We start from the raw sequence: 16,136 nt of genomic DNA, 5'->3' as shown, positions 1-16,136 counted from the left end.
TGTAAATTGCTAAGAAGTTCCTCTGGCAATCTCAGATTTGCAAAGAGGGAATTTGGGCTCCTGTACAGATGAGTTGCTCTTACAGAATTTTACAGTATGAGATGAACAAAGAGACTACCACAAAGTCATAGGCCACCACCTTAAATCTGACTTCAGAGCATTTCAGATCCTAATAGGAAGAGATTGGGATGTGCACAGAGTAGCATGTCTATTTCTGAGTTTATTTGCAGAAGTATTCAGAGTTCCTTAGCACTCTCTATTGCAGGTATCATGCCTAATTATATAAATGTGTGTAAAACTATTGATAAACAATCTGAAAGTGATGACAACATGAGTAATTAAGGCTGTGTCACACCACTGTCACAGTGGGTGGCTGCAACATCATGGACAGAGGTTACAGTTTCCTATTTCAGGATCTGCCATACAAATTCCCAAAGCCATGAGAACCTGCAGTGATGTGCAGGGAGCATTGATAGCACTTTCATAGCCATGGAGGTCTAACCACATGCCAGAACTTTATAGAACTTTATTACGTTTAATATATTCAGTTTTTTCCTCTTTTTTTCTGTTTAAATGCTTCTTTTGAGGGACAATGTGATCTCAGCATTCATCATTAAGAAAAAAGTACACATTAATTTTGTACTCAGAGTATCAGCCTGTTCTTCCGGGCTGCCAATACCAGAGCTGTATTCTTTTCAGAATACAGCTCATAACAATAACATTCTTCCTCAAAACTATCACTTGTGGCAGCAAGGGATCCCCAGACCAAACAAAAACTCAGGCTTTTTGAGTCTAGAATTAAAATGTCACCTGATAGCAGCTTTCAGAAGAGAGATCTCTGAAGGGTGAACAGCTTCTGTTTAAATGTTTTTTAATGTTCAACATTTAGTAGAGGATACATATTTATTCTGCTTCCTTAATGGAAATATTTCATTCAACAGAAACAAAAGCTCTGGCATATCTGTTAATTTCATGGTGATTTTAACTGTGCAGAGAAACACCCAGCAATGTTTATCCTGGATGATGCAGGAGAGTTGCTATGGCCATTATATGTATTTACTATGGTTTACTTTCCCCTTTAAAATGAAGCTATGATGTAAGATTGGAGCTATTTATTTAGGAAATATCTTGGAACTACATTGAAAGCAACTGGCTTGTTAAGGCTTCTCACTAAAATAAAGTGTGTAAAAAAATGCCCATGAATAAATACTGGTGGCTGACATCATTAAACTAGCCTTGAGTTCACATACTAGATTTCCAAGGTCAGGTGGAAGCACTGAGCCCTTTTATCCTCACAGAGGTTTTAAATTTGTTTGGTTTCTGTAAACACACATCTCTCAAATTGTACCTCTGGAAAAACCACTCCCTGTCTGACTTCACTTTGTCAGAAACACAGTCTCTTCAAGTACAATTTATGCAGTGGAAAATTGGAATGAGAAGTACCAAAACTACCTCTTGTCTTTTAAAAAAAAGATTTTTATTTCTGTTTTTAAATAGCTTGACAAAACCCATCCATTGGTACTCTGAGTTCAAATGTAAACAGTTACAATACATTGCTGCTGTGTATTGATTTTGTACATTAACCTATCTGCAGTGACAATCCATAAGACAAGGCAAACTGAAATGCACTGTACCAAGATGTACTAACAATGCCATAACTGAAAATACTCCAAAGACTGATGTGTAACTCCCTCCTGTGGTGTGAGTGAGCAGCTTCACCCTTCACAGCTCCTGGCAGCTAGGGGAGCACTCCCGGGATTCCAAAGTCTCTGTTTAGGTTTCAAGTCTACTATGGAAACTTCTCTCCCAGGTTAAAAGTGTCACAATACAATCGTAAAATACATACAAAGTTGTAAACATCTTTCTCTGGAACAAAAAAATAAATGGTTTGTGCCAGCCTTCTCCACCTCCCACATTGCAATAAAAAACTGATAATAAAAAAAATAGGGCCAAAGACCAAGGCTATAGACTGAAATTGTTCTACAGGGATGACATCACAGTTTACAGGAAGTATTGAGTATCAGCATTGAAAATTAGTCACCATCAAGTAGCAGAACCCATTTTCAAGAAATGGTTTCACTCAACTTCAAGTGATGAATCAGGCACTGAATATTTGATTTCCCTACTTTTAAGAACAAAAGTTTAAATTACATTTTGGTATTATGTTTGATAATAGCTGAAATTGACTACAAACAGAAAATTAAACACTGATACTTTTGCAAGTTGGGGTTTTGACCACTTTTGCTGTCAGGTTTATAGCAATCTTCCATGAAGAAGGAAGGAATTTGCAAAACAGACGATACATATATAGAGATCACACAAATAAAATAGACCTTTTCAAGGCAGATTTTCTTTGTGGAAGTCCCTCTGGTCATTTTCTAAAATGTTTTAGCTTTTAAATTTATTTTATCATTAACAATGAAATAACTATCTTAGTCTGAATCTTGTATCACTACTTCCAAAAATACTAAGATAACTGAGATTTTGGGATGCAGTAGAGGATTAATTTCAAAGTACAATAGGATTTGCTCTTACCAGTGCAGGCTGGTAAAGGATAGCATTATTCTAGCACTTCTGAATTTATTATTCTTGTTTTTACAGTCAGGATATTGATATCTACGACCTTGTAATTTAAGTATGACAGTTGATCATAAATATCAATACTTTCATAGGCAACATTTGGTTCCTTTTAAAGTTCTAGCAAGTGCAGCTCTTCCTTGAGGATTAGAAGCTCTGCAGTCTAAAAAGGGTTCTCCCCCCACCCCCAGTTACTGGCTGTGCATCACAGAAACAAGTGGCAGAACACATTTTATTCTGTGCACTCTTGGGGGAAAAAAAAAAGGTTTCAAAATATTCATGTACTCTTTAATGTACTACTCTTTAATTTTCTGAAAAGTTACACTAAGTTCTAACCTTAATGTGTTTTATAAGCCCCAGATTCTAGCTGCAATTCTCAGCTGTCAGATGTACCACATACTTGAATTAAATATTGGATTTTAATTGATGCAGCTGTTTTGAAGAGAAAACAAGCAGAAATATGTCACACTGACTACATACTGCTCTGTCAGTTATACCACCTGTCATACACTCTAATTAGAGACTATGGACTCTTACATCTCTACATGGTTTCTGTCAATTTGTTGTGCATAATTAATTACAGGACAATGTTTCTGAGGTGGAACAAAATACCAGCATATGATTATGCTGAGAAATTATAGGGAGAGAAATATGTGCATGACCAGGCCATAAAAACAAAAGGAGCAACCTGACAATGAGATTATATATTAGGAGAGTACATACAGGCTTGCTTCTTCCTAAAATTAAATGTGTATACCTACAAGGGGCAAAGGTGGAGAGAAGGAGAAAGGAAGCAAACTTTGGCAAAGTTTAAGAAAGTGCTGTCTTTACAGTCCTAATAATAACTTAAAAAAAAGAGAGAAATAAACCACGAACAAACAACAAACCACCAAACCTCAAACAACAGCAAAACCAAACCCAACACTGAAAAAGCAAAAGGCTAAAAATGTCTACTGCTAGAACTGTCCCCTGTGCAGGATGATGCAGACACAATAGCTGAGATTGCACTGGCTAAAAACCACATGGAGAAGTAACACCACCATCTCTACTGCATTTTGCACTGCAATGTCAGAAAGTAAATAAGCATTTGCATAAGCATCCCAACATCATACTGTGGTAAAACACTTTTTATCTACATGCAGAGCTCTGTGCACACATTTAAAAGTATATTTTCATTTCATAGCAGTACACCACATAGTAAATTTTCACTCAAGTGTAACTAGTAGGAAATTCTCTTAATATTGAGTATTTTCTTATTTCTTTTCTAATGGCAGAAATAAAACTTTGCTATGTAGTGCAGGAAGGATCTGGACACTAATCAATGACATTTCAGATAGCACAAGTTTTTTAATTAGAACTCTGACATTTTGCTTAGAAGTAACCTCTTCCTAGAGAAGGATGAGAGACAAAAATACAGAAATATGAAGGCAACTCTTGGTTGAGTATAAAGGTCCCTTACCCCTACTAAGAATGTTATTTTTCTGTACTGTAATAATCATCTGAGACAGCCCTAACAGCACATTAACTCAGGAAAGTTCTCCACACTGGACATAGTGAAGCCATGAAACTCCACACAGACTGGTTCTTGGCCAAGACACCTTCCATCTTTTGAGATGAGTTAATATCAGAACATCTGTAGGAAGAGAACAGTGGCCTAAACCACATAGTGTTAGATTTATCTATGGTTTCAAAGGATGGATGCCATCCTTCAGGTTCCTTATTCTCCCTCCAGACAGGAAAAGCCATTGAAACATTGCCTCAGTCAGGGCAGGCAGTTCTGTTTGTGCAAGAACAGCGCTTTCAATCCATGGCCTCCCCAGGCTTAAAGTGCAGTCTATCACATGAGATTTTAACATACCAAACTATGCTTTATTTGAATTTTAGAAGGAATGTTCAAGTTAAAATTACCTTTTAGGTTTTAAGCAATAAAATCCAAGGCAAGGAACATAAACTATCTTAAAATGGATTAAATCCACTTATTTAAGTATTCTTTGTATCTTATGGTCAATATACATATAATACACAACAAACATCCATCATTTCACTTGGCTGTATTGTATTTAAAGTGATCCTGTAATAAGTGATGAAAGGCCACACATTCAAACAAGACTTTGCTTAAAACAGGACTGTATTAGCTGGATTGTGATATGTAACACAATTCAATATTTCAAGATCTCCTCCTCCTTAGGCTTGTCATTGATAAGGAGAAAACCCTTGGCACTCTGCTGTACACACATTTAAATTCTAGTTTATTGGTGGTGTCTCTCATGTTTTATTTCCTCCCCTTTGAAATCACCATGAGAAAAAGGTACATTAAAAACTGGTTTTTATGCCTTTAGCTACTCCTCTTGCCTATTAACCTGACAATCTCACCTACAAGTTCTTGTATAGAACTGTGCTTCCCAAAACACGGAGTTCCCAAATGACATACAGCAGAGAATGTTCCAGGCCAAAGCAGTCAGCTGCACAAACAAGGTCTCAAGTAACAACTGCAGGTACAGCTGTGCCAATTGATCCTTTGTACAGCAAGTCCAAGCACTCAAGTTTTGGGTGCAGGACTGTGTTCATGCACATCTAAAGGTAAGGCTCACCATACAGGGAGGGTATGGCTGTACCTGTGGAGCTGCATAGAGATTAATATGGAGTTGCACAACGTTGTCTTTAGCAATCAAGCCAGCTTAAACAGGCTCCAACCCCTCCCAGCCTTCATTCCTCTGCCCTCAGCTCTGCCAAGTGTTTTTTGGGTCAAGATACAAGCAGACAGCAGCTTAACACTGTGACTCCAAGCCACAGACATTTGGGGAAGTGTCTGTTTCTGGTGTTCTGGGATGTCAGATCCACATCACTTCAGAAATCTTGAACCTCTGCAACACCACATGTTAACCTGTGTTAATATCACTCACTGCAAGGCTGATAAATGACAGCAGTGGAGATGGGAGTGGATGGCTTGACTGAGAGGGACCTGCTGCTGTCAGAGTAATTACTTATGATACATAATCCAGTATTATTCTGGGGCTTTCAGTCACTTCGTGACAGGTGATTGCATGGTCAAAAGTCTACAAGTTAAGCAATCATTTAAATGCATATCAGGGAAAAGTTATTTTCTAAATTAAAGTAAGTGGCTTTTCATCTCTTTAGCATCCAAAAGAAAGAACCAATGGGGACAATGAAAATACAATGTATCACAACATAAAAAAGTAATGTGTCTCATTTTCAGCACTCAAATAAGACTTAAAAATTTCAACACTTCTCTCCCTAAGACTGATAATCAGCATCTTATCTTCATTATCAAGGACTTCTCTACACATGTGCTAACAGTTCAATAACCACCAAACTGGAAACTACTGGCTTTTCAGCTAAGTTCAGTTCAAAGTAAATGCAACATCACTTCCTCACTTTCCAAGATGAAGCAAGACCAGCTGGCAAAAGGATACCTAGTGTGTGAACCACTTCACTCCACATTAAGTCCTCACTTTTAAGCCAGAGTCAAGGGGAAGCTGAAAATGCATCCTACCCCACACACCAATACCTCCCTCTTTATGGGAGCCTTTAGAGCACAGTAAGCTGATCTACAGCAACGCCTGTGCTGAGGATTTTGGACATCAAGTTCAAAGTTTGACCTACTGCAGGATGAGTTTCTCCACTAAAGTGCCTCCAGGAGCCTATTCCTCAAAATTCTATTCACCAGCAGCTTTATGGATTCCAGGATTCTTGCCCTGTTCTTTGCAAAGTTCATTATCACAAGCCTACCCCAAAGCCAAAGTCAACAAGCCCAGAAGCTGTTACTGTACTTCAGCAATAGCAATCACTCTTTCAAGGAAAAAGAATTGTTTTAGAAAGTTGTTTACAGTGTCTGTTGTAGCACAATAAAGCTCACAAGGTATTGTTAAATTAGAGCAGTACCATCCTTGGAAAGAACACTGCTGAGAATTATGCTGCATTGAAGATCACCCTCCCAACAGCTTCCAGTTCAAAGTGTTTTAAGGACTGATACATCAATTGCTGTTGGATTCAGAGCAGGAATTCAATTCTACAAGAAACAAGTTTCATTGGAAATGGGTATAAATAGTAGTAGCCAGAACACTCCACTAATACAAACTCTATAGAAAACAAAGGATCTGTGCTAATCAAATTGGGTTCTAGTTTAGTGTTAACAGCAGACCTGCAGAAGTCCAGAGTCTGAAGATGATGAAGTTCTTTACACTCAGATGCAGCTATTCCTTACAAAAAAAAAAGTCCCTATTCTTCCATCAGCCAGTTTAACTAGCAATTATACAACTATAGTTTTTACTTCAGCTAAGTCTCACTAAAACCTGAACTGTAACCTTGTCTCTCTTAATTTCTGCTAATATTAAAAATAGTCGTTATTAAAATCTCAGTACTTTTTTACCTTCACTACTGCATACCAGAGACCTGCTAGTGCAAAAGCTAGCACAGAGATTACTAGCTGTATGATGTGAAAATTATTAGTCACATTTTGTATATTCATAAGCATTTGCTCATATCCAAGTGTTTGCTCTGATGATAAAAGGTTTAAGCAACAAAGGAAAAAACATGGTTTCTGGTTGTTTGAGAGTCCCATAGCAGAGTTGTTCAGAGAGGCAACTGGATTAGAAGAGGAATCAGGAAGTCCACCAAGCTCCAATGCTTTAAAAAATACAAACTGCAATTCATTCTCCTTGCTACTGCTCATTTCTAATTCCAGAAACCACAGGTTTTTATTATACTGCAAATTTCCCAGCCAGAATTGTGCAAAACATACAAAGTTGTCTCCTGGGCAGCCTGAGCTGAAGTCTCCAGAGATGCCACAAGCTTCTTCCAGCCAGCCTGTTACTGAAATGCCACCAATGCAGTGAGAAACCCTATTGAGATTGTCTTTCCCAGAAGAAAAATGCAGATGAAATGAATCCTTCCAAGGAGCAGCTGCACTTGAGTTCGTCCCTGCTGATTCACTGAAGCTCAGAGGCATTTCCTTGCCAACAGGAGACAGAGGTATAGTATTAAAGAGAGAAAAATTCCTGGTGTTATGTAATTCTTGTAAACTGCTACTGTGATTTTGAGAACTGTCCAACATGGAATGCACGTGTGTCAGACGAGCTGCTGGCTTGTGGTGATCTGGGCCATTGTCACATACTTGTTTCTGGGTAAAATCTTCTTTCTGCATAGTCCTAGAGCACACGAGCACAGCTTTGATGCTTCACAGCAGGCTGGATTTGAAGAAGAGTGACTGACTCTAGTTGCAGCATACAGCAGAAGCAGCACACCAAGTCACAAGTCAATGGATCTCAATATGGACCTAAAGAGAAAGAATGCAGGAAGTTATTACAATGATAACCCAGTTTCCTGGTTCCCAGTGTACTGAACCAAAAATAATGAACAATCTTTCACATAAAGAATAACCCAGCTACAGAAAGTAACAGTTGTCCCAATGGATAACTCTCCCTACAGGCTGCTTGAGCACATCCAGAGGGGTAGGAAGTATGCCCAAATACCAGCTGCCCTTCTATAGTTTCAGTTTAATCTGCTACAAGCTCTCTTTTGGTGACAGGCATGAAAGTGAGTCAGCAAAGGAGCAGCCAGAGAGATTGGCTGTGTAACAGCAGCCTTTCCCTTCACCAATAGACATGCAGGCTGGGGCTGATTAGAGGCTTAACATGGAAGGTTAATATTAAAGTAATCCTCCTGTAAACAGAAGTGCAGGCTGAAATCAGACACACAACACTGGAAATCAACAAAAGCTTCCCAGAGGGAACTGGTGAGACTGGCTGCCCCAGCACAGTTAGCGGGTATCAGCTGTAGCACAAAGGAAAGCTGGTGGCATTCCAGGAGAACCATTCTGTACCAACACTGATAACGAGCAAAGGCAAGGCTTCTCCAGCTACCAGGGTTACCAAGCTACGTGTACAACTCCCGGCCATCTGGCTCATTTTCAAGCTTCAGAATTTTAGGGCAAATCGCAACAACAAAAATAGGAGATGCCACATTTTGACCTCTTCTCATTTCAAATTACCTTTTACAAGTAACAAACTCCAACCAGACTTGTTTTTCAACCCTTGGCCACTGGCCAGATGTCAAAATTTTCATTACAGCAATGTTTACGAGGAGAAAGAGTGTCTGATCTTTGGCTGGAACAGATGTTTGTAGCGACAGTGCACAGCCTGTTCCTGCTGCCAGTTAAGTTAAAAGTAAATCTTTTATTTCATCACAAAAACAATGAAACTCCAACCCTACAACAGGTGAAAGCTGTGTTAGAGAGTTACACATTTTGCAGAAACAGGCTCAAAACAGGAGAGATACAAATTAAATCTGAAGCATCTTTTTCATGCAATAACATTGGTATTTAAAAGTGTCTGCCTTTTCCGTACTGCAACTGTTCTTGATTTCAAAAAACCCCAATCAACCGATGAAGGAAATTGTTTTCTCTGCTCCTTACAAGGTGTCAGGACCGTGCTATCAAAGTGCACATATTCACAGTTTATTCCCAGTATTTAAGTCAACTATGGCTTAGGAAAAGGCACAGGACAGCGGCACGTTTGCTGCTATCGCGCAGAGCAAGCAGCACAGCGGGGGACTCGCAGCCGGCCACCGGCAAGGGCAAGGCTCCGGGGCTGCATCCGTGCCCAAGCCAAGCGACACTGCCCCGGTGACCCGGGGCAGGGCACAGCCCCCGCCCCGGCGCACGGACGGGCACTCCTTCGGGGGCGCTCCACCGTTATTCGGGGAAGCGGCCGCGAACCGCCCCCGGGCCCGGCCGGTGACACCGGGACACGAGCCCGGCCTGGTCCCGCCGCCCCCGCCCACCTGCAGCCGCACGTTGAGCATCATGGAGGCGACGATGTAGAGGTAGGGGAAGTTGATGCGGAGCTTCCAGGCCAGGTCGAAGAAGATGAGGAGGGTCCTGGTGAGCCCCTTGCAGAACACGCCGTAGGACCTGGCCGCGGCCGACTGGGAGAGCCTGGCAGCGAGTGCGGACAGAGCCGCCGCCATAAACCCGCCCCCGCTCCCGCGGCCGCGCCGCGCCCGGGCGCCGCCGCCGCCTCCCCGCGCTGCGCGTGCCCGCCGGGCGGGGCGCGCGGCCGCGCGTCAGCACCGCGCGTGCGCCGGCCGGGCCGGGCCGGGCTGCCGCAGCGCGCGGCTCTGCTGGCTGCGCATGCGCGGAGGGCGGGCGGGGCGGGGCCGTTGGAGCGGGAGCGGCCCCGCCCTCACGCGCCGCCCCTCGGCCCGGCTCCGGTGTCGGTGTCGGTGTCGGTGTCGGTGTGGGTGTGGGTGTGGGTGTGGTGCTGGGAGCGCACGTGGGCTCGTGGGTCAGCACGGCGATCATCGAGTCCCGCTGCTGGCCCTGCACAGAGCACTCCCCAAGAGTCCCGCTATGGGCCTGAGAGCGTTGTCCGGACACTCCTTGAACTCTTGTCAGGTTTGGTGCTGTGACCGCTTCCCCGGGGAGTCCGTTCCAGCCCCGCCTCCCTCTTGGGGCATGGCCTGCTGCCGATAGCCAGCCTTAACCTCCCCTGGGTTACCGTGACTCAACCCGTTTTGTGAGGGCATGACCCAGGTGTAGAGCTGCTCAGTGACACCTGCACTGATGGATGCACAGAATCATAGAAGGGTTTGGCTTGGAAGGACCTTTCAGGCCACCCAGTTCCACCCCCTGCCCTGGGCAGGGACACCTTCCACTGTCCCAGGATGCTCCAAGGCCCATCCAGCCTGGCCTTGGACACTGCCAGGGCTGAGACAGCCACAGATTCTCTGGCAGCCTGTGCCAGGCCTCACCTCCCTCACATGGGGGAATTTTCTCCTAACATCTAAACCCACCCTCTTTCAGTGTGAAATGTCAGTGACGGTTTCTGGGTTTGGGTGCATTTTTTTTGTTATTTTGTTGTTTACACAGCCATGTGATGAATTCAGTGAGCCAGCTACTGTCACAAGAAAATGCTTGCTTTGCCTTTCAAGCCAATATTTAAGTTACATAATTAATTTAAAATACACTGTTCAGGTCTGGGTTACACACAAGATTTTAAAACCATTTTGCAAACATTTCCTAGGAAGGTCTTTGAGATAAATTGCCATCATGACATTTTTCAAGTTGGCAAAAATGTCCCAACAGATGAACAGTTGACCAATATAATTTTTGGCCCCTTTTTTTTTTTTTTGCCCTAGAACTGTTCTTTACAGTTTCCATTCAATCAACTTTCAATAACTGAAATGAAACAGAAAAATCAATGCATTGACCTAAACTTCTTATAAAACACTTATTTTATTGACAGAATCAAGCTGATGTATAGAGAAAGAATAATTCCAGGGCAGGACATTTAGCAGCTTTCCATTTTCCAATTACCAATTGGAAAACCATGTAGGATACACAAGGGTTAAACCAGGAAGCAGATTAACTTTATATTTACCAGTAGATGTCTGCCAGTCTCATTAGTTCTGGTTCATGTTGCACATTGCAACAGATGTGACATAGTATCGATTCTAAAATCTTCATTAAGAGTAAATTACTTTCTACACAAAAATAGGCAATATAATTACTTAATTAGATCATAATAACAAGTTAGCATCAGTAATTTTTTCATTAAATAGTGAGATTGATAAAACACTCTTTAGCTTTCCAACAAAGAAATTAGCAGATAATGCAACTGAATACCAATTGAAGACATTTACCAGATTTTGTCACACGAAGATTTGGAAATTAGCTAATTATTTTGATAGTGAAACTAAACCTCAAAGGCATCCCACACTTCCTTTTTTGATTTCAGCTCTGTCATGGTGGTAAAATCATTTTCAATTTAGCTAAAACACTGATTACTTTATTATGCAGAAGTCCAAAACTATTGACGTGCAATTTGCAGCTGATGCCTGCAGAGATCATTTTCCATCACTTTAATGCCATCATCTCACTTTTGCTTCTCAACCCTGACTTGTGTTTTTCTGTTGCATCAGAGAACATCTTTATCTTCTCTAAACTGTTTGTGTTCTCTTTCATTTATAATAATTCAAATTAACCAAGTGCCAGCAGTAAGCAGAAATACCCAAAAATACCCAGCTGCATCTCTTAGTAAAACTGAAGGTGGTTGATATATGTCACTGTTAGCCTGGAGTGTTTTAGAAACAGAACAATTTGTTAATTTTAATATTTAGGAAGTGGGGAATAAATCAAACACCTTATTTTGAGAAGTTTTTCCTCTTCACCAAAATTGTAACTTAGCAGCTTACCAGTATAAAATCACCGGAGGAAAAAACACTGTTGGTTTTCCTACAATTTGTATATTCTATTTATGCTAAAATAAGCTATTTTGTATTTATTTATTATATCTATTACTCTTTAAAGTTCTTCAGAACTTCCACAAATGGTCACAGTGAGTAATAGACTCCAGAATATATCATCACTTTTTAACAATTGTCTTATTTCTGTTTCAAGGGTTGACCATGCTATATGATGAAACCCTGATTTGAATTCTGGCTTTGATCTCATGTGCTATTTGAAGCTGACTGGTTTTAGTCTTGCTCTCCACTGCAAGAGAAGCTGTTCAGTTGGGATGTGAGTCACAGCTGTGCAGCATGACAGGAGGAAGTAGGCTTCTTCCCATTCCATCTGTTCTCAGACAAACCAACCACAGAAGGTTTGGTCCTTTTTTAGGTCCTAGCTCTGCTGAAGTCCATAAGCTTGTCTGCAAGTCTGGAGCAAAACAAACACTAAATCTTTCTTAGGAAATCAGAGGCCACATCACAGCTTGTACCTTTTGGTTTTATTCATGTGAAAAATGACAGGACAATGGAAGGCAGCAAAACTAGTAATACCAAATGGGCTTATGTCATGGTTAGACCTTTATACCCTTTTTCTTGCTATTTTAAGGCTCATTTCTGTGAAATGCTTGATGTCAAGATAGAAGTTGAGGGGCACTTGCAGCTTACATGCCTGTGTGTTTCAGCAATGCCTCACCTCAGGGCATGATGTGATGCCTATAAAAGGCTTATTCCCATATTTCTGCTGAGGGAGTTACAGCAATAAAAAACTGAAGAGACACAGAGAGGTCTCAGGTCCTTGTTTATAAATATATAATGATGCCTCTATTCCAAAAAGCTCACAGCCATATACAGGGATTACTGTGTGTAGTCCCATGGCCTTCCACAACAGTTGAAGCACTGTCTGTTACTGCTTGCTAAACCTGAGGGTAGACATCAGTGAATGCAGAGCCTTATGTGGTTTTGTAACTGAAATTCCTGACAGAAGAGAGATTGCTCACAAGCTACCTAAAGAAAATACAGGACTTGTTTCTGTTTTATTCATATACCAGAGAAATCATCTATGCTAGAATCACATGAATGGGATGCATTTATTTTACAATGCTTTATTAATAATGTAAAGATTTACATACTAACATTTGATTTTTATGCTCCTTGAATCTGTTCTTTCTGATGCAGCAAATGCTGACATTTAAAAGTTGTGGTTCCTTTTTTATTGCTGGCTTTGGTTCCTCTAGAGCAGACTGACTGCTATATTTGAACAGTGTACATATCACATGCAAGTACAGGGTTTTTTCAACACTCAGGAAGCTAATCATGCCAAAACTGTTTGCCTGGAATATCTATCCATTACTTGTGGATTAGAATATTTTCTAACATTAATTTTCTGTCATGGTACTTCCCTGAGTTCAGTGAAGATACTCGGAATTTTCTCCACAGCAATAGTGTCACTTTCCCCAATTAAAAATATGTGGTCCATTACCTTGACAAGGAGGTATCAACTAAAGAACTCAAATATCATTAAGCAAAAAACGTTGGAGTCTCAGGCAACTGTTAGGTGAGAAGCTTTAAGTGATAGCTACTGTCCAAACAGCTGGAATAAGTACTACTTTAAAAACAAGAGGGCAGAGGGGCTCAGAGAGTGACAGGCCAGAAAGATGGATAACACCACAGGTGGAACTAGAGCCCAGAAAGGAATTTTGGATGCTCACTGCTGTCTAACATTTACTTCTTTCTACCAGTTACTATGTGCCGAATACATCATTAAATACCTGACTTTTGCCACCAACTCAAATTAGGGTCAAGCCTCAATTACAATTCTTACAGACAATTATATCAGCTATTTTAAGTGAAAAAGCATCTGGAAACCCCATTTTCTCCAATAAGGTCTCTCTGTTTTGTGTGAGGTTTGGGGGTTTTGCTTTTGATTTTAATAGAAATTATCTAAAGAAAGAAGTGTACAATATGCTGAAGTTTTTATTCCACCCTCTGACACTTCACACTTTTGCTTCACATAAAATTGGCTTTTGCACTTTAGTCCAAGCCCCAGTTTCCAGTGATTGTGAATTCCAGTTACAGCTTTTCACCCTAAACCAGTTTTTCCATTATTGTTTAGAACAGAAGGTTACTTTTGACCTCAGAATTGTACATGCTGTGTCCTGCAGGCAAGTGAACAGAACCACTGTCAGCTGGAGGTGTCATCTGTGAGTAAGGGAGCACACCTATGAATCACTGCCAGGTGTTCTGCTTGTTTCCCTGTACAAAGTGTACACTGGCCCTTCTCTACTTCTCTGTGGCTTCATTCATGAGCTGTCAGTTACAGAGCACAGTAATAGCTGGGGATGAAAGATACTACAAAAGTGCCAATAATTATTGTCTCTGTAATGTTGATAGTCTGTGTCATGGTGAGTAGAACTTTCTGGGATTGCATCAGCGTGATTACCCTGCCACTCCCCATCCACAAAGGAGAATAATCCTCCCTCAGTGCCAGCACACACACAATACACACATTCAGGCAGTGTCCCAAACAATCTTAAATAATGATTTCTTCTCGTTGTCTAAGAAAAAGGCTTTCAACAACAATTGTAATGGTGAGAGAAGACAAGGTGATAGATGATGGAATAATATTAAGACTGATCTAAGCCTCAGCTGCATGATTCATGATTTTATCAGAGGTGTGGAAAGATTTATAATGGGTTATTGTCACTGCCATTCATTATTTTCTTCCATCCTGCTCCTCTGTGAGGTGCATTTGAAACTATTCTGTATACAACTCAGCACTGCAGTCATATGTATCAAACTGAGAATTCTTCTAAGAAGTTGTCTGCTATTAACTTCACTCCATTGCCCTATGTTTCATCCTGTAAGTTTCCATGTTGCTCTCTCTTCTCACTCTCAGGGGAAAATCCATACCTGCAAAATGTTGAGTATTGGTTGCATGATGTAAGTTATCTTTTTCTCTTTAAAAACAAACACACCGAATACTAGGTGAATCAAAAAAGATGAAAGAATAAAACAAAATGTAGCTGAAATACAGTAAAGTTTCACAATAGAATAGTTATTGCATCATGTGTTTTAAGGAGCATACACACAATTGTCTGCCAGGACAAATAAAGCTACTGTAAAAGAGATATCAGCTACCATTTCAAATGCAAAATTTTTTTAAATTCCAAAGGCTTTTTTTATAACATTTGAGGAAATAAATATTTACAAATATATGGAGGAAAATTGTCTAAATATGTTGCCATTATCATCATCTACCCAAACTGTAATATTATTCTTAATGACTAACAGTAAGTATTTTTGTAGGTATTTTCTAATGTTATCAATTATGTACCAAATTCAGTATAAATTTGTCAATTTAAAACCTATTTAAACCATGCCCTCTGTTTTAATTTAAGTAATTTCTGACAGTGCAAAACAATTGATCCCAAAACAATAGGGTGGAGGAGCACTGAGAAGAACATATGTAAAAAGATAATGCTTTTCTCATGACAGGATCATAAAACAATTAGTATTGAAGTGTTTTGTCTGTTACAGCCTTCATCCTTTTCTTTGTGTGTTATTTTGTAATTATATTGTAAATGCTGCTGTACCTCTTTTTCATAGAAAAAGCTCTAATCGTCCCTCTGTTATACACTGGATAAAAAAAGAACCAGTGAAGGAAGAGATAGGTGGTGGAAAATCAGGAGGAGTTTTATGTATCCCTGGAATTCTCCCATGTCCTGGGTCTGACATCAGTCGGACACTGGTGGTGCTGCCCTGTTCCTGTGCAGGATCTCCGAGGCCCCGGGGGCTGCTGCAGCAGCCGGGAGCAGCAGGAGCGCCGTGACCCTGCCCACACCTCCCTTCCGCAGCTCCCTCCTGCAGCGGCACAGGCTTGGCTTTAAAGCTACTGAACTTACATGGCAACTCATTTCAGGTTCCATCTGTGTGAGGGAACACGCACATGCAAGTGTTGCAAAAATAGCCTTTAGGTTCACAGTGGTAGGATTTCCTCTCTGATGGAAATTATCTGAGAATTATTTCTGCTCAATGAAAGAAAAATGAAAGGGAGTAACGGTCTTGGAATGCTGTCCACAGATGAAGCTGCATTGTGTGGTATCAAAATAACTTAGAAATGTTCTGAAATTATGAGGTGATCAAATCACTGGAAAACCACCCCTGAGGGTGGTTTCATTCATCCTCACTTTGCAGGAACAGTGTGTGCATGGGTCCTCTCCTCACACTTTCTACCAGGAGCAGATGGCAACGCAAACAAAGGGAACAGTGCTTCTGTGCTTCAGCCCAACCAGGACATGCTCTGGCAAGTAGAG

At 40.8% G+C, this 16,136-nt stretch overlaps 1 protein-coding gene across 1 annotated transcript; it reads right to left on the bottom strand.

The window, feature by feature from the left end:
* Positions 1 to 1,455: 1,455 nt before the first annotated feature.
* On the bottom strand, positions 1,456 to 9,623 carry LOC132335465 (small integral membrane protein 10-like protein 2A). Its single transcript, XM_059862033.1, has 2 exons — positions 9,379 to 9,623; positions 1,456 to 7,873 (listed from the first exon to the last, which is right to left on the bottom strand). The coding sequence occupies exons 1-2, from the start codon at positions 9,562 to 9,564 to the stop codon at positions 7,853 to 7,855; spliced, it is 207 nt and encodes a 68-aa protein (XP_059718016.1). The 5' UTR covers positions 9,565 to 9,623; the 3' UTR covers positions 1,456 to 7,852.
* Positions 9,624 to 16,136: the final 6,513 nt, after the last annotated feature.

This window comes from Haemorhous mexicanus, chromosome 17 (genome assembly GCF_027477595.1).
Source record: "Haemorhous mexicanus isolate bHaeMex1 chromosome 17, bHaeMex1.pri, whole genome shotgun sequence".
NCBI lineage: Eukaryota > Metazoa > Chordata > Aves > Passeriformes > Fringillidae > Haemorhous > Haemorhous mexicanus.
Note: the sequence above shows the minus strand (reverse complement) of the source record. Positions and strands in the feature narration are given on the sequence as shown.